Source organism: Ylistrum balloti, unplaced genomic scaffold, assembly GCF_031769215.1.
Source record: "Ylistrum balloti isolate Yb309-2 unplaced genomic scaffold, AGI_CSIRO_Ybal_v1 Utg370280, whole genome shotgun sequence".
NCBI classification, from domain to species: Eukaryota; Metazoa; Mollusca; class Bivalvia; order Pectinida; family Pectinidae; genus Ylistrum; species Ylistrum balloti.
In genome coordinates this window covers 296,973-321,405 of record NW_026782215.1, presented here as the reverse complement: position 1 = coordinate 321,405, position 24,433 = coordinate 296,973, and the positions used below count along the sequence as shown (strand labels likewise).

Genomic DNA, 24,433 nt, shown 5'->3' with positions numbered 1-24,433 from the left:
TAGAACTTAATTAGTATCTAATCCGGACTGTTTAGTCTCTGTACACAGTAGATCCTAATTACTGTCTAACCCGGACGTTCTAGTCTCTGTACATAGTAGAACCTAATTACTGTCTAATCCAGACTGTTTAATATCTGTACACAGTAGAACCTAATTACTGTCTAATCCGGAGTGTTTAATCTCTGTACACAGTAGAACCTAATTACTGTCTAATCCAGACTGTCTAGTCTCTGTACACAGTAGAACCTAATTACTGTCTAATCCAGACTGTCTAGTCTCTGTACACAGTAGAACCTAATTACTGTCTAACCCGGACTGTCTAGTCTCTGTACACAGTAGAACCTAATTACTGTCTAATCCAGACTGTTTAATATCTGTACACAGTAGAACCTAATTACTGTCTAATCCAGACTGTTTAATCTCTGTACACAGTAGAACCTAATTACTGTCTAATCCAGACTGTCTAGTCTCTGTACACAGTAGAACCTAATTACTGTCTAATCCAGACTGTCTAGTCTCTGTACACAGTAGAACCTAATTACTGTCTAATCCAGACTGTTTAATCTCTGTACACAGTAGAACCTAATTACTGTCTAATCCGGAGTGTTTAATCTCTGTACACAGTAGAACCTAATTACTGTCTAATCCAGACTGTTTAATATCTGTACACAGTAGAACCTAATTACTGTCTAATCCAGACTGTTTAATCTCTGTACACAGTAGAACCTAATTACTGTCTAATCCAGACTGTCTAGTCTCTGTACACAGTAGAACCTAATTACTGTCTAATCCAGACTGTCTAGTCTCTGTACACAGTAGAACCTAATTACTGTCTAATCCAGACTGTTTAATCTCTGTACACAGTAGAACCTAATTGCTGTCTAATCCGGAGTGTTTAATCTCTGTACACAGTAGAACCTAATTACTGTCTAACCCGGACTGTCTAGTCTCTGTACACGGTAGAACCTAATTACTGTCTAATCCAGACTGTTTAATATCTGTACACAGTAGAACCTAATTACTGTCTAATCCAGACTGTTTAATCTCTGTACACAGTAGAACCTAATTACTGTCTAATCCGGAGTGTTTAATCTCTGTACACAGTAGAACCTAATTACTGTCTAATCCAGACTGTCTAGTCTCTGTACACGGTAGAACCTAATTACTGTCTAACCAGGACTGTCTAGTCTCTGTACACAGTAGAACCTAATTACTGTCTAATCCAGACTGTTTAATCTCTGTACACAGTATAACCTTATTACTACATAGTCCTGACATTTATGTCTCGGTACACAGTAGATTATATTGCCGTGTACAAAAATTTAACAAGTTCTTGCCTTTTTCTACACAACGTGTTGCCACCATATCAATATAGTTATACTTAGGTGCTAAACATTTCTTATGCAAATATTGAATCACTGCTCTTTCAGTGATTTTGTCCATTTTGCAATAGCCATTTACCTTATTTACTTTAGAGTGCTACCACTTTGACATAAACTAACCGAATAGCTCCAGTCTTCGGATTCACGACCTAAATAGTCACGGAATAGTAGAGCTGAAAAAGGGCATCCCTGCCCAACTTCTTCAAAGCAAGGCTCAATAAGGTATGGAGTCACCTGGCCGACCCGGGGACTCCAGTTTCATTCCACAGTAAGGCCCCTCACACGCTTCCATCCGGCCAAACAAAAGTGATTAATAGAAGCTGGGAAAGATTGTTTCGCAATTGGTGTAAAATTAGTCTAATGGGTATATCAGTAAATAAAAATGACGTTTTTATAACACACCCAATCATTTAGATCCACGGGAAACGAACCCCGGACGGCTGGGTGAAAGGCGAGTACGTTACCACGGCACCACCCGATCGAAACTCGTAATAATCTAGTAACGGCTACCCAAGGTGGAGCAAAAAGTATTGCTTCTGTATGAAAGCCGTGTTTATTGACGTCTTTCCAAAGCAACAACTATAAAATATAAATCTTGTATGTAGAAAACGTAATTCATAAAACCTGATATCTAAAACTGTAAGTATGGTGGGCGTACATGTAAAATTGCGATGCAACTCGATTCGACTCACTGCATGAAGGATTACAGAACGAATCTAAAAAAAATGACTATTAAATGACGCAGGTGTTTTTGAACGAGTTTAACATGACTAAGTACATTTCCAAGGTTTTCAAACTACATGCAAGAGCATATAAACACTATTTACTGACTGCTTGGACCATTAATGATTGTATAATAAAGACACAGGCACTTGCTGTTTAATGAATAAAATAACAATATGCCGATAAAAACTCTCTGGGAATCTTATTCGAAAAGGATGAGTAAAAGAAGAAGGAGGAGGAGGAGTTCGGGTTTCTGTATACCGGAGAATCCCTTCATCCCGGACATTGGGGTTTCTGTATACCGGAGAATCCCTTTATCCCGGACATTGGGGTTTCTGTATACTAGACAGCCTCTTTGTCACTGATATTATGGGTTCTGTACACTTGATAGCCTCTTTGTCACTGATATTAGGGTTTCTTTATACTAGAGAACATCTTTGTCACTGATATTATGGGTTCTGTACACTAGAGAGCCTCTTTGTCACTGATATTAGGGTTTCTATATACTAGAGAACATCTTTGTCACTGATATTATGGGTTCTGTACACTAGACAGCCTCTTTGTCACTGATATTATGGGTTCTGTACACTAGACAGCCTCTTTGTCACTGATATTATGGGTTCTGTACACTAGACAGCCTCTTTGTCACTGATATTAGGGTTTCTATATACTAGAGAACATCTTTGTCACTGATATTATGGGTTCTGTACACTAGACAGCCTCTTTGTCACTGATATTAGGGTTTCTTTATACTAGACAGCCTCTTTGTCACTGATATTATGGGTTCTGTACACTAGAGAGCCTCTTTGTCACTGATATTAGGGTTCTGTATACTAGAGAGCCTCTTTGTCACCATTAGGGTTTCTGTATACTAGTGAGGATCCGTGTCACTGATATTAGAGTTTCTGCATAGTAGTGAGCCTCTTTGTCATTGATATTAGGGTTTCTGTACACTAGACAGCCTCTTTGTCACTGATATTAGGGTTCTGTACACTAGAGAGCCTCTTTGTCACTGATATTAGGGTTTCTATATACTAGAGAACATCTTTGTCACTGATATTATGGGTTCTGTACACTAGAGAGCCTCCTTGTCACCTATATTAGAGCCTCCTTGTCACTTATATTAGGGTTTTTGTATACTAGAGAGCTTCCATGTCACTGATATTAGGGTTTCTGTATACTAGGGAGCCTCTTTGTCACTGATATTAGTGTTTCTATATACTAGAGAGCCTCTTTGTCACTGTTAGAGTTTCTGTATACTAGAGAGCCTCCTTGTCACTGATATTAGGGTTTCTGTATACTAGAGAGCCTCTTTGTCAATGATTTTAGAGTTTCTGTGTACAAGAGAGCATTCATGTCACTTTTGATAGGGTTTCTGTATACTAGAGAACATCTTTGTCAGATATAAAGGTTTCTGTATACTAGAGAGCCTCCTTGTCACTGATATTAGGGTTTCTCTATACTAGTGAGGATCCGTGTCACTGATATTAGAGTTTCTGCATAGTAGTGAGCCTCTTTGTCACTGATATTAGAGTTTCTGTATACTAGATAGCCTCTTTGTCACTGATATTAGAGTTTCTGTATACTAGACAGCCTCTTTGTCACTATTAGGGTTTCTGTATACTAGTGAGGATCCGTGTCACCTTTAGAAAACGCGACACACCAAGATAAAATTGACAGATCAACACGTACACAACTATTTTCACTTTTGTTTATGTTTTCCTAATTAGTCTTCTGACAGGTGTATTTGTATTGTTATTATTATCATCAAATAAAAGCTAACCTGGTTTCAACACTTTCCTTTTCAATTTTCAAAAATAGAATAAAAACAAAGCCCTAAGTATTCTCACTTGCATAAATTTCATGTAATATATCAAATGAACATATACTTGCGAAACTTTGATTTCTAAGCTCTAAAATATGCGAACAGAAAGAAATTCATCTAACAGAATATGTAATGTATACCTCTCCTCGATATGCTTGATTCTGTAAAATTATTTTATGAGTTTGGTTTTGGAAAATTCCTATGAGTAGACTTATTAAGCTTAACTTATCCAGGAAATCAAATGTAAACAAAATTCTATAATCATCTTCGGATGAGCTAAAAACATTTTCACAGTTGAAGTCAGAAAAGGCCAATGACCTTTTTAACCAGAATTTGACAACCGTTCGTTCATACATGTAATGTTGCACTTTAATCACACACACTCTTTTTACTTTAAGTTAGTATACAAATCCATGATTATAGACAGGAAAATCTGAAACTTGTTTTTCATAGAACAGCATCCGTGTTCATTGAAGGTACATGTATAATGAAATCCGCGTAATTTTTTCATTCAAATAAACTGTAAAAGATTGTGTGAAATATGAGGTGTCCGTTCAAACCCCATCATGTTGGTGAGCACACATACAATGAATTAAACATATGCGATTTAATTCAGACTGACTGACATGGGAAAAACTTGTCAGGCGTTACCCATCACGTCAGTTGAGAATTTGGAATTGTACAGCAGGTAGAAAATTGAGAATAATTTTATACTAACTGGCAACATATCTGCTGCATAAGGTTTCAATATGGTATTGTCCATCAAGTTTTCACAAAGACAAAATCTACTGTGCCCCTCCCTCTCTCTTATTGTGCGTTTTGCTTTTGTATCAGGCGTAATTATTATCAAAGAGCTTATCGTGGCAGGAAAGATATAGCGAAGTCCTTTGACTTTGTTTTAAAACTCGTATCCACATTTTAAAACTACATGTCTTATACGATGTATATAGATCGTACCTAAGGTGGATTCCCACTACGTTATATGGTAGAACGTGATTTCGATCTTCCGATGTTCTTGATATCTACATACCTACATCTATATGACAGAAATGGTTTAAATATCTAAAATAGACTGTAAATCAAACATCGCATTTCTTGCAGCTGTAAGACCAAGAACTAAGACATAACTCCGCGCCTAGACATTTCCTTATTGAATATAACTACTGGTGACAAGGGAGGCAACTAACTTTATGACTAAAGGATATCACAGTTAAGAATGACAATGTAATGCAATGATCATATTGAAGACTTTTGTTCATTCTCTGCCTTTATATACATGGTAGACTTGATTTATATACATGTTGATAAATGTATTATTTACATTATCTTTTGCTCCTAAGCTAATTCATCATCATGCTGTTATTTCGGTGTGATGACACTATAAATTTAACCTTCGAGTGGCCAAATCATATGTAGATATCGCCTTCGTAAATGTCCAAAAAGCTAAATCTAATTAACGATTTTAAAAATTTACTACGGTTTTGTTGACAGTTAAATTCCGTCTGAATCTGTAGTGAAATCCACACACATCAAAGGCATGATTCAAATAATAACAATACATGTTTTCTGAAAGTTTTCCCGCTGCAGTTTCCGGCAAATATCAAAGTGACGTTGTGCGGCTAATCGTTTTTATGGGCAAATCAAGGATATCGGTCGTATATCTGTCAAATTGACTGTAACTGATTCACATACAAAGTATTTGCACCTGTATACCACAGTAGTGCGATAAAGGAAATAGACACCTAAGTCCTTAACAGAAAATTAAGTAAACATTCAATGGTGCATGTATATTTCATCGGGGGAAAAAACGCACTCTTACCAAAAGATATCAGTTATTAATTTTCGTGGGGTCGTTAAGGGATTGATAAACCTTACTAAAATATGAAAGTCTAAAAATAATAATATAAAATAAATAATAATAATGCACATATAAAAAAACGAATACTATGTAAAAGCCCAGTTAAATCAATAGTTCTTTATTTGTGGTCATCAAGAAAGAAATGGTAATTTAATATAGAAAAAACATCCGTTTAAATAATAAAAAGCTTGGGTCATCTTGTTTATTATAAATTCATATTCCTTATTTGTGCATGATTGTTGGGTGTATATGTTATTGTACACCTCACATGCCAATAATGCTAACATTACGTCATTCTGCATCTGTTACACCCTTCTGTTACACACTACGTAATAGAAATGTTTATATAAACATCTAAAGTTAGTATACATGTTACTACCGAGTAACTTCCTTGTTTTCAAAAGCATGTTTTTGTTCATGCCTAAACTGACTAATACCTGGCATGTTAAATAATGCAATGTTCTTATGTTCTTTAACAGAGGCAAGCAATCTGTATTCACGTCTCTTGCTTTCAATATGTATGCACCGATTTTAATACCGTGTGGTATAAAAAATACACACACCCTCTAACACTATGAACTTGGCCTTGTAGCCACTTCAGAAGTTTAAATTCCCGTTGTAGATTATTTCTGTCACCATTTCACGTGTTCAAGATCAAAGGTTCTCTGAGTGACAGCTAAGGACATGATGACAAATTTCATGAAATTTTAATATCGCATTTAATTATAAACTGGTGATCTTCACGTCATTTTACTTCAGAATGAATGAAAGTATTTCCATCCACCGTACTTAAAAAATATACTACCATCCGAAATTCAAAATAATCATCTGCGAGAACGTTATGCAGTGAAAATGATTTGTAAATATTTGTCACAAAGTCACTAACGCTGATTCATTTAATAACAATCATTGTCATTTCTATGTTCATCATATCATACATTTACGCAAAAACTACAGTACAGTACGTGTACCTATTATAAAATAAAGTCGAAATTATCCCCTAATTTAAAGAAATAATTCATCTGGTGTATTGTTAATGTAACACCTGCAGGAAGATGAGAAAGCTATGACAGATATCAGTTAAGTATGTTTAAAAAAATATTTCATTTGCTTCATTAACAGTTAACTTCAATAAAAAATATACTAGCTTGGTTTCTACAACGTGTGCTCCTTTTCCTTGGATATACATGCGCGTATGCGCCATGGTTATTTTCATATGGATTACCTTGAACAAGGAAGTAATTAGTAACATGTCGTCAGCTTGGACGATTACTTTGATATACATATTACGTATTGCTTTTTAATATGTACAAGATAACAAACCGTAGATGAATTATATCCCTTGCATTGGTGGAGGAAACTAAAACAAGTTACTTCCCTTCTATTGCGGTACACGAAAGTGAAGACTTGTGACATTTATTGAAATTTTTGGTTTAAATCACATTGGATTCACAAACAGCTTAGCTTAATTGAAATGTGATTGAAAATATTAAGTGTTTGGACGACTCTTGTTTTTAATGTATATCAGGAAATTAAAAGTTATTTCGTCTATTCATAAAGTACTTTCCCAATTTTTCAGAAAACCCTACTATATGTATAAATTCCCCTATTTCTGAAGGCATAAAAATAAAGAAATGATCTAACCAATATCGATGGTTGCATAACCACAATCACGCGGCCCGATACATATATAGAAGACATGGTCATCGTCTTGAAATAAAAACTATTTTAGGTGAGGGTGAAGAAAGATAAAAGGGGAGAGCCTCTGGCGAGCCAGTTTTGTCTCTCCGTCCAAATTCAAATTACTGCTTAAGGTTCAAGACACTGACCATAGGTTCTATTCATCCTGCAACACTGACCGAAAATTAGACAATCAAAATTTCTACGGTTTTGTTGTTCAATTTTTGTTTACACATTGGCGTTACTCTGAATTCTGCCCGATGACGTACGCTCCGCGCGGAAATATAAGTTCAAAACTTCCACAACGGATAAAACAGCGATCTTACGACTTTTCGTAAATAAACTTTTTCATTACATCATATGAAAATGCTTATTTCAACATTTATATTAAATATTTATGGAAATTCAGAATGTACATTCGTTACATGTACATGTACACGAATGTTCTGTAATATCATGAAAACACTACATAGACTGATGTTAGGGAAATGGTTTCAAAATTTCTTAAACAGACGTGTACATGAATTGCTATTGGCTACAATAAATTTTGTACTGGAGTGTTGGGAATTGGAAGTGTCGAAGGTTTCCGATTGGAATTGGGGACTAATAATCTACAAACGTCTCGGTGAAATTTCCGGTCGAAAATTTTCCGCACATGTTAGAATGACTGGTTTGCTGATGGAATAGGTACTACCGCCATCAGTATTGTTTTTCAGGGTAGCCTCGATATTTTCCACGGCGAGGGTGCAGGACGTAATTAGTCTATACGATATTTTGTTGTAAAACAAGAACAAAAAATGAAACAAAATAAAAAAAAAACATAATTGAAGTTAGATTCCAATGCATTCCCATTTTATGTCAAATAAAATTACATATACTGGCAAAAGCACCGAGTGACACTGACTACTTAAGGACAAGAACGACAAACATGTGAAAAGACAAAATAAGGAGTCCTTCGTTTGGTGATTTCAGTTCAACATGGCCACTTACTTCAATGGCACCACCATATGTTAATCCGATTGGTTCTCACTATCTATCCGCGAGTTTATTTTTAACTTCGTCGCGCGACCAAGACAAAAAAAATGCGGATAGATCGTCAGAACTCTTTTGATACCAATATAAATTTACTCCGGCCAACTCACAGTGCGAGATTGAGTACCGTAGCAAAAAACAACTTACCCCTTAAAATGTACTGGTCGCCAACCTATTCTCGTCGATGGCGCTAAAGTAAAACAGTTGACCACTATTCAATCGAGGTCTGAAGATGGCGGCTAGTTTAGAGGCGTCCAGAAAACAGACGTGCGTTATAAACGTCAATGCCCAGAACTAGCAAATACAAACTTGAACATCGACAAAGCAAAAAGCAAACAAAAATACAAGAAAATGACAGTGTACTAACAGTGAAATGAAATCAATTTACAAACGATAGTCACTGTCAAATGTAGATCAATCGGGCAGTGCTACGTATCTGATATCGGTAAAATGCTAACCCAGTGTCAAACTGTAACATGAACAATACGCGAAAGGAAACTGAGCACAATAGAAACTAAACAGCATTCAAATAAACATTAAATAATTCGAGAACCTACCCGCGCAGACGACACAGCTTCCTATTGCAGAAAGAAATTAAAATGCATGATGGGAGATATCGTGACGTCACATAAATATTTTTTCGCGCGGCCGTGGTCGATTGGTCAAAGTTTGGTCTGAGTTAATCTAATGACCACCACAGAAAAATGACACTTATTACTGTATATACTGCTGTGTACATTCTGTTTTTAATCTACGTGTGATTTTTTTTCATTCGCCCATCAGTGAACTCTAACTAACCTTTGAGCACCCATGCATATGGTGCATCTAATTGTGAGAAAACCACATCGAAAATCTATATGATTTAGAAGTATATGCTCATAGTATACAGCGGAGTCTGGTGCTTGCCATATCTGCAGTCTCTGATTAAGTATGTTCAAATTAGTTTATATTTTGTTTTGTGAATAGGCCAAAAGAAGAATTGGAACTTTTAATCAACTTGGATTGGGTCCATGTTCTGAAACCCCACTGGGACCACAATACACTGAAACTGAACGTTTATTGAACAAAATACATTTGTTAAGAGATTCGACAGAGTTAAATGATTTTTTGTGAAAAATACTTCAGAGGGTCATCCAAGTATTTTCAAGACTATTGTATAGGTATCTGTACATCTGTTTGTATTCAAATGATGTTCTACGTTCTAATTGGACATAATTTTGACTACATTAGATCGAACAAATGAAATTTGTAAATACACCTTAAAAATAAGAATGGTCATCATCCAATGAAGTCATGCGAGTTGGCGACAAGTCACACATCAGAGATAACGTATAACGTGCTAAGGGAGATAACTCTTAATAAAAGCTTGCATTATCCAACAGCTATGAGGTCAGGGACTTTGGATATATCTGTCATGTGTTAAGATTTTGAAATTTGTCTTTTCCTTGGAACTGCGGGATTTTTCTTGTTAGATATTAGCTGTTTAACTTAAGAAAACTGAAGACTGTATATTGAGGTTTTTTTATGGTAGCATGTGTCAAAGCAAAGATGTCTTGTTATTATAAACAACGGGCATAAGATATCCCAGATATCCTCAATCAAGAATCAAGAAATATTTTTGAAAATCTCCGAAATGCATCATTATATAAACATGATTTTTTACACACCAGATTGATTTGTTTAATTCTATAGCCTAAGATCATTGACTTAAAAATAAAACATATCATTTCTTGTACAGTAAGATGTATATACGTCAAAACTGCGTAGATACTTTGGTATGTACTTAAATACCAATGTGTGAACTATGAGATAGATACGAAATTGAAGATGAAACTCACTTTAGATTTTTTCTTTATCTAATATCCAACTTATTCGTTAAGATCTTTTGTTTTCTCTGATGAGAAGCAAGGTTACCATTTCAAAACCTTTTGTAAATATTTAATTCTTATTACAACTCATAGAAAATAATTTCAGTTGAACCTCTCCATTTCGAATTCCGCGGGAGCATGGGAAAACTTTGAGATAACCGAGTGTTCGAATTAAGTAAATTCGAATGCAGGGATCGATCATATGCTGCTATCACTACGGGATATCTTGGGTGACGTCCCCTTGGCGCTAATCGAATCGTAGGCACGAGAACCCACAGAATGGGGCCAGTCATGTTCAAAATCACAAACAAAATTTACCACCTTCAATGATAACTATAAAAATCAGAGTGTTAAATTTCAGTTAAACATTATCTGTTGAACAAAAACACCACGTTTTACTATATGGGTGTGTATGGTCAGTTATTTCGAAGGATGCGCCAGTAAAACTGAAAACCCATGTCGTTTACGTGGACAGGTCTGAACTATAGTCCTCTCTTTCATGGGCTACTTTCTCATCGTCTATCACTATGTCCTATATAGTTTCACACATTAATACAGTCAATATACGAAGAAATCATCTGATTTGATCAGGGGCTCATTGACAAAAATCCTGAATTCGGTTTAAAACAAATAAATTAAACTGCAAACAGTACAATCGACTATTACTGTACCAACTGAAATTTAAAGATTAACAATTGAAAACTCTTGATCAAGGATTCGAATCGGATGGGATCTTCAACATCTACTGTTAACTATATATATAAACTAACTCATTACATCAAGGCAAAGAAGGACAATGATTAGAAATTAATTAACCATCGCATTTTTTAAAAACTACATTTTTTTTCTCTACTGAGGCAATTTTTCTATCCAATACAAATACATAGTATTGACCAAATCTTGAATCCATTTAACTCGTACATTTTATTTCTCAATAAGATTTGTGACTTACCTGGATAAATAGCAGTCAATAAGTCAATGTTATTACGCAATTCATCTCCTTGGTTATTGTATCATCAATCCGTGTTCTTACTTTTTTAAAGTAAAGTCCGTGATGTTTTACAATGCCAATGTACTGACATACGATGTACTAGATGCGATACTAGCATGCTAACATAGCTAAATCTTCTTTTAGCAAAGTCTTAAAAGTTAACTATATCAGGTAAATCAGAAACGTATAATAGAGGGATTTGAGACTGTGTTTTTCCTACTTTCCCTAGTTGTTTCAGATGCTAGAAAATGCATGCAAGTTATATCTATTTTGATATCTAATTATTACGATTGTCACGAAGCGTGCAAATTATAACATATGAATTGATATTTTCTATACGATGATTGTATTATGGAATATATTGAATTGAAATACCGTGTCAAACAGAGTTAAATGGCTTTACTCTGTTTGATTACCATTTTTCTCCTAAAGTTCATAATTAATCTTTTCATAATAAACAGTATAACACAAATCTTAATTTTCAAATTGATCGCGCCAACTTTTGTAAAAAATACTTTCTGTTAACTTTAGATTTTTTTTCAAACAAAACGTATGTTTGAGCTATTCACAACTGAATTACTACCCTTTATTGGCGAAAGTAATTTGTAAATCCATGACACTTAAAATCTCGATAATTTTCCGTTTGACAAATGTAGCTTTTATGATTCGTCATGATAATTTATTAGCATTATTTTTGTTACGAAAATAAGATTCCCTTTTCACTCTACGACAAACTAACTCTGGTCAGTTCTGAGACAGCATGTATTGTGTAGTGAGTGCGTCTCCGATAAATAACAAATAGAATGTCTTGACGGCTCATTGAACAAACACAAAAGCTAACACTAGATAAGCACCAACTACACCTATGTAATATGCCCCTGGGCAAAACGTCTGTTCATAATTTTGAATCTGAAACCTAAATGTCTGTTAGATCATGTTTGATTGGCAAGGAAAATGCACCGCTTGATAATTCATGGGTTACTTAAATAATTAAAACAATGTAACAATAATGGAATTTGGAAATTGACCCTTCATGTCATTTCTGATAAGATGGGGAGCGGGAGATATAAAAAAAATACCTGCTGCCGAGGTTTGCCCTGGGGCGTAATGCAATTAGTACCTTTATCAAGGATAAAGGTAAACTTAATGATGATGAGTGGTAAATATGGCATATTGGGGTGGCGTAGACAAACGTCGGAAATATGAGTTGTGCTCAGATGATTCAAACATATTTCTATCAGTAGCAGATAAATGAAGCAGAGATAAGTTCTAGCAACTTATGAACTCTTCTCCGTAGATAAAATTACAAATGATTAATATACTGCACGTGACAGGTATTTATACAATAAACATGAAAATATGATGTTGACTGAAAAACAAACCGTGAAATGATTTGAATTAAACAGGGTCTTGGAGTTAAACGAGTTCGAGATAACGAGGTTATACTGTATTACATATTTGATTTATCCGTGCTCGCTACATTGACTAGACATATTGTGTCCATACAACTCATGTTTTGATTTATGTGGGACATTGTTACTGTAGGGACTTTCCTCTAAAATGTTGTCATACTGGTGTGATAATCTCTTTTTATTATCATTTTAGAACTCTTAATATACTTTAATGGCAATTAAAGTGCATTGGTGTGATGATGATGATGATGATGATGATGATGAAACACTGGTGTGATGATGATGTCGTGGTACATCGTGACACTGACAAATAAAAATTAAAAACATACTAATCGTATTCAATAATGCAAGTGTTCTTTTGTTGTGTAAAAGAACCGCAAAAGTTCGGTCGTGTAAGTTACATTATAATTGTGTAAGGGTAAACGATATTTATATTAAATGGCTGTATTACAATAAAATCATTGGTGATCAAAGTTCGTCTACTTCATGTTAATGTAAAAATAAGAAATATAAACAAAAGGACAAAATTATCCATACGAATAAAAATGTTATACTTAATTTTACTTTCTGACTTTTTCTTTCAATTACAACCTTTAACAGCAGTAATTGGCTGGTGCTTGTATTAATTGAAAGGAAGTTCACTAATTAGCACGAGACGAACCGACCTGTAATCAGACGTGTTGTTGAGATATACAGTATGGTTAAATCATCGTGTTACTGTTCTATTGATGACCGTTGTTATTAATCAGTAAACAATATCATGATTAATTAAAACATATAGCCAGCGTGTTATTGGGGGGCAATTTCTGCCTGACCGGTGTCTTAACAGGAAGTCACCCATAGCAACAGAAGTCCAAATCAGCTGGTACATATTTCCCACAATGCCTCAGTGGGCTTTGTGTTATGGGAGACTCGTCATGATCGGACCAGAAGAAGGGAGAGACATGGATTAGGAAAAATGTAGAAGTCTATTCTTAATTACAAACCAAAACATTAAGAAAGATGGCGAAAATGGCGAGTGCCCTGAGTTCTAAGACGTCCGAATTTACGGTAGGTCAGAATAAATACCGTCTGGTCAGGAAAATCGGAAGTGGATCATTCGGGGATATATATCTTGCCATTCACCAATCAAACGGAGAGGTACGTTGTTAGTATGTGTATATCGCATTCTTTGTTTGTGTTTGACCCCGTTTGTGTTAAACAATAGCATACATACGAACTATAATAACCCGTCACATATTTTGTTACAATGTAGTCGTTCTAGATCACATACGTACTCCTAACAAGATTCAACATGGCCAATATCGAACATATTTTATTTATTTGGATTATCATATATATGTATTTCATTGACAGATAAAATCAGTTGTATCCATATTTAGCGATAGTTGGCTTTTTATTTTACAGTATTTAATCCTTCAATGGCGAACTTGTCATTATAATTTTCTCATACAGGTATATATGGGTAGATAACGGGCACCTGTTCGTTGTCAATTAGTTACATGTTCGTTTTTTTTGTTTATATATATATATCAGGAGGTTGCTGTCAAATTGGAATCGACGAAAGCTAAACACCCACAGTTGTTGTACGAAAGTAAACTGTATAAAATTTTACAAGGTGGTGTGGGAATTCCTCATATAAGGTGAGTTTAAACGAAGGACTGCATTTATAACTTAATAGGTACAACCCAAAACATATGTGTATATTGTAACAGCATTGAAAGAAATACAATGTTTCATCAAATTCAAAAGACTACACAGAGATATTGAGCCATTCATTTATGTAGGGTATGTGTTGATTGTTTACCACAGATATTGGTGGTATAATTCCATGATCTAAGAGATAACATGTGCACACCTCCTACACAAGGCCTTTTAAATCCTTCAACAATAGAATATCTAGGTAGATTTTTACTTATCTCGTTCAACATCACACTAAGTAGTAGAAGTAAAATGGCAAAGTACAAGTCTTGTCATGAATTAGTGTGTAAAGAAATAAAAACTTTTCTGTTATTCCCATTTGAAGAACCAGATTTTCAAATAGAAATCAAATTTCATTCATCAGATTAAGATTGTTAATAGAAAATGTAACCTATAAATCAGGTAGCACATTTGATCAGGACCCAGTTTCCTTATTTTCCCTTCCAGTCAATTCAGTGAGCAAGGAAACAAATTTCAAAATTCCACAAAACCCAACGAAGCAATTGCTGCAAACCCCTCTTCAATATCCCACTATGCTACAAGAACCCCACCCCCAACTCCAATTTCTCACTAAACCTTACTTCATATCTATACAGCATGTTTTTAACTCCATTATTACATTCTTCCAGCAGATCAGCCCACAGACTTAAATGTGAGGATATTTGTATTGTAACCACCGTGTCCCCCTCTACCTCCTATGGTTTTTGGCATTAAGTTGTAAATAAATTATTGATTGGTTTATTTAACAAATTTGATGTCCACTATTACGGCCTTTCAGCGGACCACAATGAGTAGGAGAGAAAAATAGGAAGCGATGGGAGAGAGTAAAAAAGCCCAGTAGATACAGGACAAATATATGACCTATTTCATGTATAAATAATAGCACTCCAGCCTCCTATCATGTTGTCTACATAGTTATATAATTCAACCTCCCGCTGTTTCCAGACCTAAAGTATACACCCCACTCACATCCTTGATCCTGGGCCACACTGGTATGAACAGTGAACAGTTTTACCTGACTCTGACAAATGACTGGCTGCAAAGCAGGGGATTAACCAAAGAGTTTATAAGTTATCACTCTATGAAGATATGACAGGTTTTATATCAGCATGCCTTTGGTTACACCCATTTCAAATTGTGGAAGAAAGCTTTATGTTTTGTTTTAAGAATCCATATTTACTTACCTGTAGTGAATTCTGAGTTAAAACCATATTTTTATGCATAGGTTAACAGACAAATCAATGACTGTTTGTTTTATAATGCTAATCCATTAATAAGCCGAGGTGCTAGCCAGCCAAGACTAACTACCGGTAAATACATATATATAACTTTGGCTCAAAGTGTGACTTAGCTTATTTCTGGACAAAAGAATACTATTTGTTGATGTTTTTATGGAATGGTTCTCTAGACATTGATGGACTTGTTACCCACTGAGATGGACTTATTGTTAATGTTATTTGTATATTTGCTTGTTAAAAATTATGTAGGTTGATTGTGAACACGTTTTCATATTTTTTATTAATTTGTATGATTTACTGATATTGAGAATAGATTGGCATATTTGAGATTAATTTTCAATTGAAAGATTGTAAAATAAAACTTTACCTGCCATATATAAATATATATATATCTGATGGGATGAATAACTAATAACTATAAAATACATATTAAAAAAATCTTTATTGCACAAATTTTTTGTCACAATTCTTACAAGTTTTTAGGTCACCTGAGACAAAGTGTTATTGCAAAGTTGATTACCCTTTGCTCGGTATCATGTGTCTGTGCCTCAAATTAAGAAATCTTCTTTTCAATACCCATATATGGTAGAATCAAATACATTTCAGGGATAGGATGGCCTGAAGGTGCTTAACCATTTGTGAATTTCATGACCGCAGGGTTTCACATTTCTCCGTGAAGAGGAAGAGGGGTTGGGGGTTTACTATAGTTTATATAGGATTAATAGATTTTTGATCATAATTTGTTAAATTTCCATTGGAAGTATTTCAGTCATGGTTAGAATTATTAGCAAAGGATGACACCTTGCACATATTGCTCCTGGCTGACCCCCAGGGGCTAATAGGCAGGGCTATAAGGGGTCAAAATTTACTAAAATTTCAAAAATCTGTTTCTCAACACTCAACATTAATGAAAAGGTCTTTAGATGTATAGGCAAAATTATGAATTTCATGACCCCAGGTTCCCACATTTCTCCCTGGGGAAAGGGGGAAATTTAACTTCAGTTTGTTTAGAATTTTTCAGGATAATAACTTGGTAAGAATTATTAGTGAAGAATGACAGTTTTGATGGTATGCATATACTGACAGACTGACTCCAAAGGGATTAAAACACACATTACTTCAGGCTTATTATCGTTAATGTCACAATGTCTTTTGACACTTGAAAGCCACTTAACCCTATTTTATATTTGATATTGCTTACCTCTGGTGACTGTTAGGCCTCTTGTTAATTTAGGAGCCGTGTAATCTTTTTATAACAGAACTCAGAAAAGATACGTTTTAACAGTTTTTACAGTAAAGTTGGAGAGGTCAAAATCAAACAAAGGCAGCTATGTTAGGGTGCTATTTTCAATTGATGACATTACAATCAATTTCCACAGGAGAATCACAAGTCCAGGACACAGATATTTGCTCCAAAAAAATCACTGAATGTCTTATGTGGAATTTGTGGTCATTCTTTGTTGATAATTGGTTTTCATTTTTTCTCAAGACTTTCAGGTATTTGATAAGAAGAAATTGTAACATTTTGTTTACTTGTTGAATAATCATATGTAGCTGTGTTTAATTATAATCTCATTTTAATTTCCAGATGGTGGGGATCAGAGCAAAATTACAATATACTAATAATGGACCTGCTAGGGCCAAGTCTGGAGGACCTTTTTAATTTCTGCTCTCGGAAATTTAGTATGAAGACAGTTCTGATGCTAGCAGACCAGGTAGGTTTTATGTTATATTTGTATCAATTTTTGAAAACTTCAAATAATGTATTTACATCCAATTGCAATCAAGATGTACTGATCTTGAGTCTAAGGTATTACAACATGAAAAAAGATGTACCCTATTTCATTGCGGCAACTTCATATCTATCCAAATGGATTTACAGTAAATTGCTTAGCAGGTAAATGTGTTTCCTACACATAAGCTACAGACTGTCTTTGATGTTCAGTGCACTTACTAACTACTGTGGAAGTAAATATATTGATGAATACAAGTATATCATATAAAGATTTTTTAAAGCCAAATGAAATTGGCTGCTATAGATAAATAAATGAATTGATTGATGGCATAAATGATATACCCATAATGACAAAAGCAATATTTGTACATTGAGGTACTTTATATATATAACACTGACTTGCCAGGTTTGAATTTCAATATTGTGATATGAGTAACAAAAATGATAAAATGTTTTTCCTGATGAGCTACAAGTATGTGTGCAATAAATCTGCTACCTATGTGCTAGCAGGCATGATCTTTCAGTGATGAATTTAGTAATATTGTTGACTTTGAAATGTACCAGGTAATATTGAGTTAATTCCTTCTACATGTTTTTATCAAAAGTCTTGGTGTAAAATGATCATTATATATCTCCCCTTACTCCCATCTCCAGTTACAGTGATTGGGATGTGATTTCTCCTTCCTGTTGGTAACTCAAGACATGTGATCTTCCCTAGCCCCTCTATACAGGTCTTTTTTGTCATTGTCATTCTAGCATACATGTTTACATTGGCCGAAATCGCCTATAAATATTTAAAGTAAATTGTATCTGTTTCCTTTTCATCGCATATACAGTGATCAATCTTCGATGTATCATCTTTTTAAAATTTTATTGCTTAAACAATTGGCCCTGCGATGTAAAATATAAGTATTTCCAGAAATTCTGTAAATCCCATAAAATTTGTATGAGTATAGGACATAGGTCATTATTTATTTCAATGCCTCTGCAAAGATTTGAACCTGAGACCTCCAGTTTACTAGTCAGGCGCTCAACTGAAGATTTCTCAATATTCTAGCTGAGTGGTATATTGTGACTATTTTTTAACATGGTTACATTAAGAATCTGGTTACAGTTTTTATTTCGATTATAGTTTTATAATTACATTGTATTTCTTTCATATGATGAAGTTAGTTATATTATCTGGAATAATGTCTTTAAAATACAAATGAAAAACACTGATGATATTTGTCTTTTGACTTTAAAAACCTCTAAAGCTTGTACAAACAAAACCTACATATTACAATAAATTTTGTAGCTTTTTTTGTGACGAGTCCAGAATACCAATCCAAAATTTTGCTGGAGTCCCAATGCTAAGATGTAAAGAGTTTGTTTTAGAATTTGAGTGAGTCCCATGGTAAAACCAGTCCAGAACTCAGATGTTTGTGTCAAAAAAATCACTGCATTTGTTGTACTGGAACTTTATTCAAATTCTCAATCCCAGGGGCCGTAGTATGTATAGATATTACTGGAGTTGGCAGTTTGTTTTTGCCAAGTCCTTGCTGCTATCAGCCGCTAACATTATTGTTTTAGTGTCGTGATTCAACATCATTTTCATATTAACTGATAAAGTATAATAATATCTTCCCATAAGAGGAAATCCCTGTATGCATTAATCTTATCTGGATTTCTTTGTTTTCAGATGATAAACAGGATTGAGTTTGTCCACAATAAAAACTTCATACACAGGGACATCAAACCAGATAACTTTCTGATGGGTATAGGCCGTCACTGTAATAAGGTAAGCAAATGTTGACAGTCATATTATACGTGTAGGGAATGGTACCCACTTTAGTATCAAGAAACTTCTGTGGTAATATTTGTTGTTCTAATTAATTTAACTTCCATTTTACCATAATCTTTATGTAAAAGATTGTATTTTGCTCAGAAATCATTAAACAGAATATAGTTTTCTCTTTTGATTTAATTTTCTTTGTATCAGTATTTATTTTTAGTAATTTTAATCCACCAAAGAAAAAGGTGAAATATAGAAATTCTTGACAACAAATTTGAGGTCATTCTTCCCCTGCTTTGGCATGTTCATATATCCTGCCACTTTTTATTTTGATTTGAGTTTGCACCTCAGCAAGACAGAAGAAATTTAACCATACAATTTCACGTAAATTCCAGGTGTTTCTAATAGACTTCGGTTTGGCAAAGAAATATCGTGACAGTCGTACCCGTCAACACATTCCCTATAGAGAGGACAAGAATCTCACGGGCACAGCCCGTTATGCTAGCATAAATGCACATCTTGGCATTGAGCAGAGTCGCCGAGACGACATGGAATCCCTTGGATATGTTCTAATGTATTTCAACAGGTCAAGTCTTCCTTGGCAAGGGTTAAAGGTGAGGGGTCACATTTTGTTTTGTGTTGTGGAGTTGAAATTATTGTATTTGATTATTTTTTCTAAATTTCAAGCTGAAAATGGGGCTATATAATTAAAATTAAACTTCTTATGCTTTGCGTTATTTAATGTTTTGAAACATTGGACATATACCATATGTTAGGAAAATATAATGGTAATTCCATAATGGTATAATACTAATAGGTTTAAAGCCAAAAATCTAATGTTCAACTTGATTATCTCCGTTCTATTGAAATGGTTGAGGAAGGCTAAAATATAAAGGTTTTTGGTCATCTCAAAATTCTACACTTTGTTGGCTACAAAAGTTAAAGTTTTACTCTATATTCTGACAACTAGCTTAAAAGACCTCTCTCAAACACTCCTATTTGTAATGTCTGTAATAGAGGAAGGGAGACAATCGTGCATAAGTTACAAGTATGCAATGAGGTCTGTAATTTTTGGGCAAGTTTTGAATTGTTATTAAATGCACCAGCAGTTATATTCCCAATCAACAAACAAACAATGTTATTTGGTTTTGGTGATGATATTGAAATTTGAAATTGGATAGTTAATGAAGTACAGCTTCTGATTGAATGCTGTATCAGAGCTAAAATCTCTGTTGTCATGGCAATAACAGAAAACCATGTGGTTCAAAGATATATTTCATATGGTAAAAATAATTCTATTTAAACAAATTTTCCTTAATGAATGGAGGACTGGATTCAGTAGGTTTAACATGCATAACCAGATTATGCTGATTATTTTCATTTTTATTATTTTTCAACTGATATTTCCTAAACCTGATATAGATTATGAAGATTACACAAGTTTTAAATGTAGACTCTCTTCGGTAATAATTATGTTACTTCCTTGGTAATCATACAACATTTTGCAGTCTTCCTGCCCTGACATGCTTGTAGTGTTTATTTCCTTATTGTTTCATTCTTTTATTTTTCTGGATTTTTTTCCTCTTCTTCTTTCTTCCATTCTCCCATTTCTCCTATATGGCAATACATACAGTGTTTTTTTTCTCATATGAAGTAACGTCTGTTGTCTCTATTCAGTTTAGTTTAAACTGTACTTATGTGGTTTGTCTGGTATGAGAGATATTGTGAATGACGTATAAAGGTAATTATGATATTACATTTTGTATTTATCATCATAATTACGATTTTGTGTGTTTTTGAGTTAGAATTGTCTCTGTATTGAAAACAGTTTCATTTGAAAGTAATTTAGGATACCACTCATGGCCATGGCTGTCCCGTCCTGTCCCATCCCTAAAGCTATTTAGTATCACCACTATAATGACTTCATATCTTAACAGAGATAAATCTCTGTTCTAGGCATGAGACACTAAATTACTGCACATGTTTGTAAAACAAATCATCAGCCGGTCTTCTTCAATATCATTGACTTTATTTGTAAACAGTCTTTGATCTAAATTTTTACAAGGTGAAAACACCTCAGAAGAATTTGTGTTTCATGGGTTCATGATCAGAAAGAAAGTAGGTGTAAATTTGAAATTAGTTCAGATGTAAAAGTTAACAGAATTGTGGGTCTCCTACAGTTTGAGACATTGACATCTACAGCACAAAACACCCTTTATTGTGTATCAGATGAGTTGTATGTACCTACACACCATCCTACACATTGCCTTAATAAGCTTTATCAGGGTTGCTTTGAGGATTTACACAGGATATACTCAAATTGTACAGAGTTTTATTATTTACAACAATTTCATGTATTTTCTACAAAATAATATCAGGGGAAAAACAAAACCCAAAGTCACCCAAGCATGTTACCTGGTATTGAATGTTGATTTTCCCCCCAGAATTTCTGATGAATTTATTGACTAATTAATTGATAGTGCATAGGTTGTCAGAACATTATAGACCTTTCCTATTTTTATTTTAAATCTTCAAGGCCAACACAAAGAAACAGAAATATGAAAAAATTAGTGAAAAGAAGATGTCAACACCTGTTGAAGTTTTATGCAAGGTGAGTAGAAGTTTTCATTTTGATTAAATTCAGTGAAAAACATACAGTACTTGTTCATCAATGATGAGGGATTTAATTTTGTTATAATTTCTTATTGATCTCCTTTCCATTGATCAATTTACCTTTCAAAATTTGAACATTCCTCTCCCTTTTCAAAAATCAGAATATCCCAACTATTTGATTTTACACTTCATGGAAAGCACTGTTAAGAAGGATGATTTTGTTTGTACATAAAGTAAGTTAAGATCGTATGTAAAATGTATGATGAAAAACAATGAGGCAGTTGCATGAGATGGAATTAAGGAATACAGTTGAAACCACTTAATGTCACGTCAGTTAATGTCATGTTTTGCTTAATATCACATTTCCTTCTTACAAATGGAACATGATAATAAGTAGTTTACACTATACTATCAGATATTGAAAACAAAGTATATCAGTAATTTTGATAAAATATTGCAATGGAAATTTCCTTCTGAAACCTGTGTCTACATATCATAGCCTTGTACACTTGCAGGGTTTTCCAGCTGAATTTGCCATGTACCTGAACTACTGTCGAGGACTGCGGTTTGAGGAAGCTCCAGATTACATGTACCTGCGACAACTGTTCAGGATTTTGTTTAGAACACTGAACTACCAGTATGATTATATATTTGATTGGACTTTACTAAAACAGAAGGCGGCAGCCGGAGCTGTGGCAAATGTGGGCTCATCTCAGCTTGCCACTGGGGTGAAGACAGGTAAGTTTCCATACCAGGCCATGTATTTTGTGCTGTGAATGTCATTAAAGTTAGCATGTCTCGGCTGTATATAATTTGGTGGTGGGTTGTCTTACTGACAAGTGCTGTATAGACACTCATATTGGGATGTGTAAGGTATGGACTGATCATCCCTGATCATCCCTGATCATGCGCTGAATCATAAAATGTGTACACAGAGGTAACTACTCCAGGGATGGTGGTATATCAAGATCAGTTCTGTATGATTTGTTTCATGTTTATTTTAAATTTTAAATCGGGTATTGAAATTTGTTTGAATGTTTCATATTTATTAGAAATTTTCATAAGCCAGTGTGACACTTGAAACAGCTATTCTCATTGAAGTCTGGCAAAATTAATAAAATGTGTTTGCAGTGATTCAGACATGTATAAATAGAAGCTGTGTTTGGTAGAGAAAGACGACATTGTCTTTCAGTGAATATCGTGTGATTTGATGACATTGTCTACCGGTAAATATTGTCTTATAAAATTACATTGTCCATCAGTCAATATCAACTGATAAAATGACACTGTCTATCAGTTAATATTGTCTGATACAATGACCTTGTCTTTCAGTTAAAATCTTTGATGTAGTGATATTGTCTATCAGTTAAAATTGTCTGATATTTTGACAATGGTTAACAATCAATGCTGTCTGATATAGTTATATGATATCATCTAATCCCATTTTGTTTTTTAACAGGAAAGTGAAGCAGACATGTTACACAAAGGCTGTGACTTACAACTACACAGAGACACACAAACGTGGAAAAAAAAGTTGGAAAAAACTGCCAGTGTGCAAGATGAAATTTGTGGATAGTAAAGAACTGGTGATTCACATAATCACTCTCGACTAGGATTCACAGAGATTATGTGAAGCGATGATATATGTTTTTGTTACTTGTAAATTTGACTCAGTTTGATAATTTCACACTCGCAGTACTAACATGTGAATAAGTGTCACATTGTTCACTCATGTGAATACAGTTCACATTTCATAGATTTTATTTTCCTGATTCACATTTTTTCGATTCTCATGTCGGTATGTGTAAATCAGATTCACTACATTCAAATCAACGTTCTATGTGAAGCTCATTCACATTTGCATGATGTGAATCTGATTCAAATCTCATGTTACTCTTTGTGATTAATTCTGTGTTTACGGCTGTTACAAATGCTGTGCATGTGATTCATGTACACATTCCACAGGTCATCTTGTAAAGTGTTGATGTGTGTTATTTAAATAGATTGCCAAAATATTTTTTTTAAGTTTGAAGAATGATTGTACATTGTACATATTTAGTTTCTCATAATTCATATTTAGTTTTCATTTCTTAGAACAAATTTACTATCAGTCTTTTTCTTCATATTTCCTTATGCAGGGTATATAGAAATGAAATTATTTGACTTATTGTTTTGTGAAATATCAAGAGTCTATTTGGATTCATACTGTCATATATGTTAAGTCATTTTCAAGAAAAATTTCATTTAAGAACATTGTCACTTACAAAAATATAAATGTCACATTTTGGTATTATATGATATTGAAGATCGGGAGTAAATTTAAGATAATTTATCTTCCAAATGATTTGTTAGTAGACTAAAAATTAATGGAGTAGACATTTCACTGATCATGTCAATATATATATACATATATATTTATTAAACTCTAATCTATAAAACAATAATTAAATGATGGAAAATACACTGTTTATTTTGGAAAAAAAACTGCAAATGAAAATGAGCAATTGTGGAAGATTTTATAAAGGGACATTTCTGGTATACATGTATTAGATATTTGAATTTGTGACAAATAAATTGATATACACAAGTTTGTGCATTTGT

General features: G+C 34.0%; 1 protein-coding gene across 1 annotated transcript; it reads left to right on the top strand.

The window, feature by feature from the left end:
• Positions 1-13,685: 13,685 nt before the first annotated feature.
• LOC132552786 (casein kinase I-like) lies at positions 13,686-23,965 on the top strand. The gene is made up of 8 exons (XM_060216979.1): positions 13,686-13,911; positions 14,308-14,414; positions 17,299-17,425; positions 19,127-19,225; positions 19,615-19,833; positions 21,756-21,830; positions 22,348-22,570; positions 23,292-23,965. Exons 1-8 carry the CDS (start codon positions 13,774-13,776, stop codon positions 23,297-23,299), a joined length of 996 nt encoding a protein of 331 aa, XP_060072962.1. The 5' UTR covers positions 13,686-13,773; the 3' UTR covers positions 23,300-23,965.
• Positions 23,966-24,433: the final 468 nt, after the last annotated feature.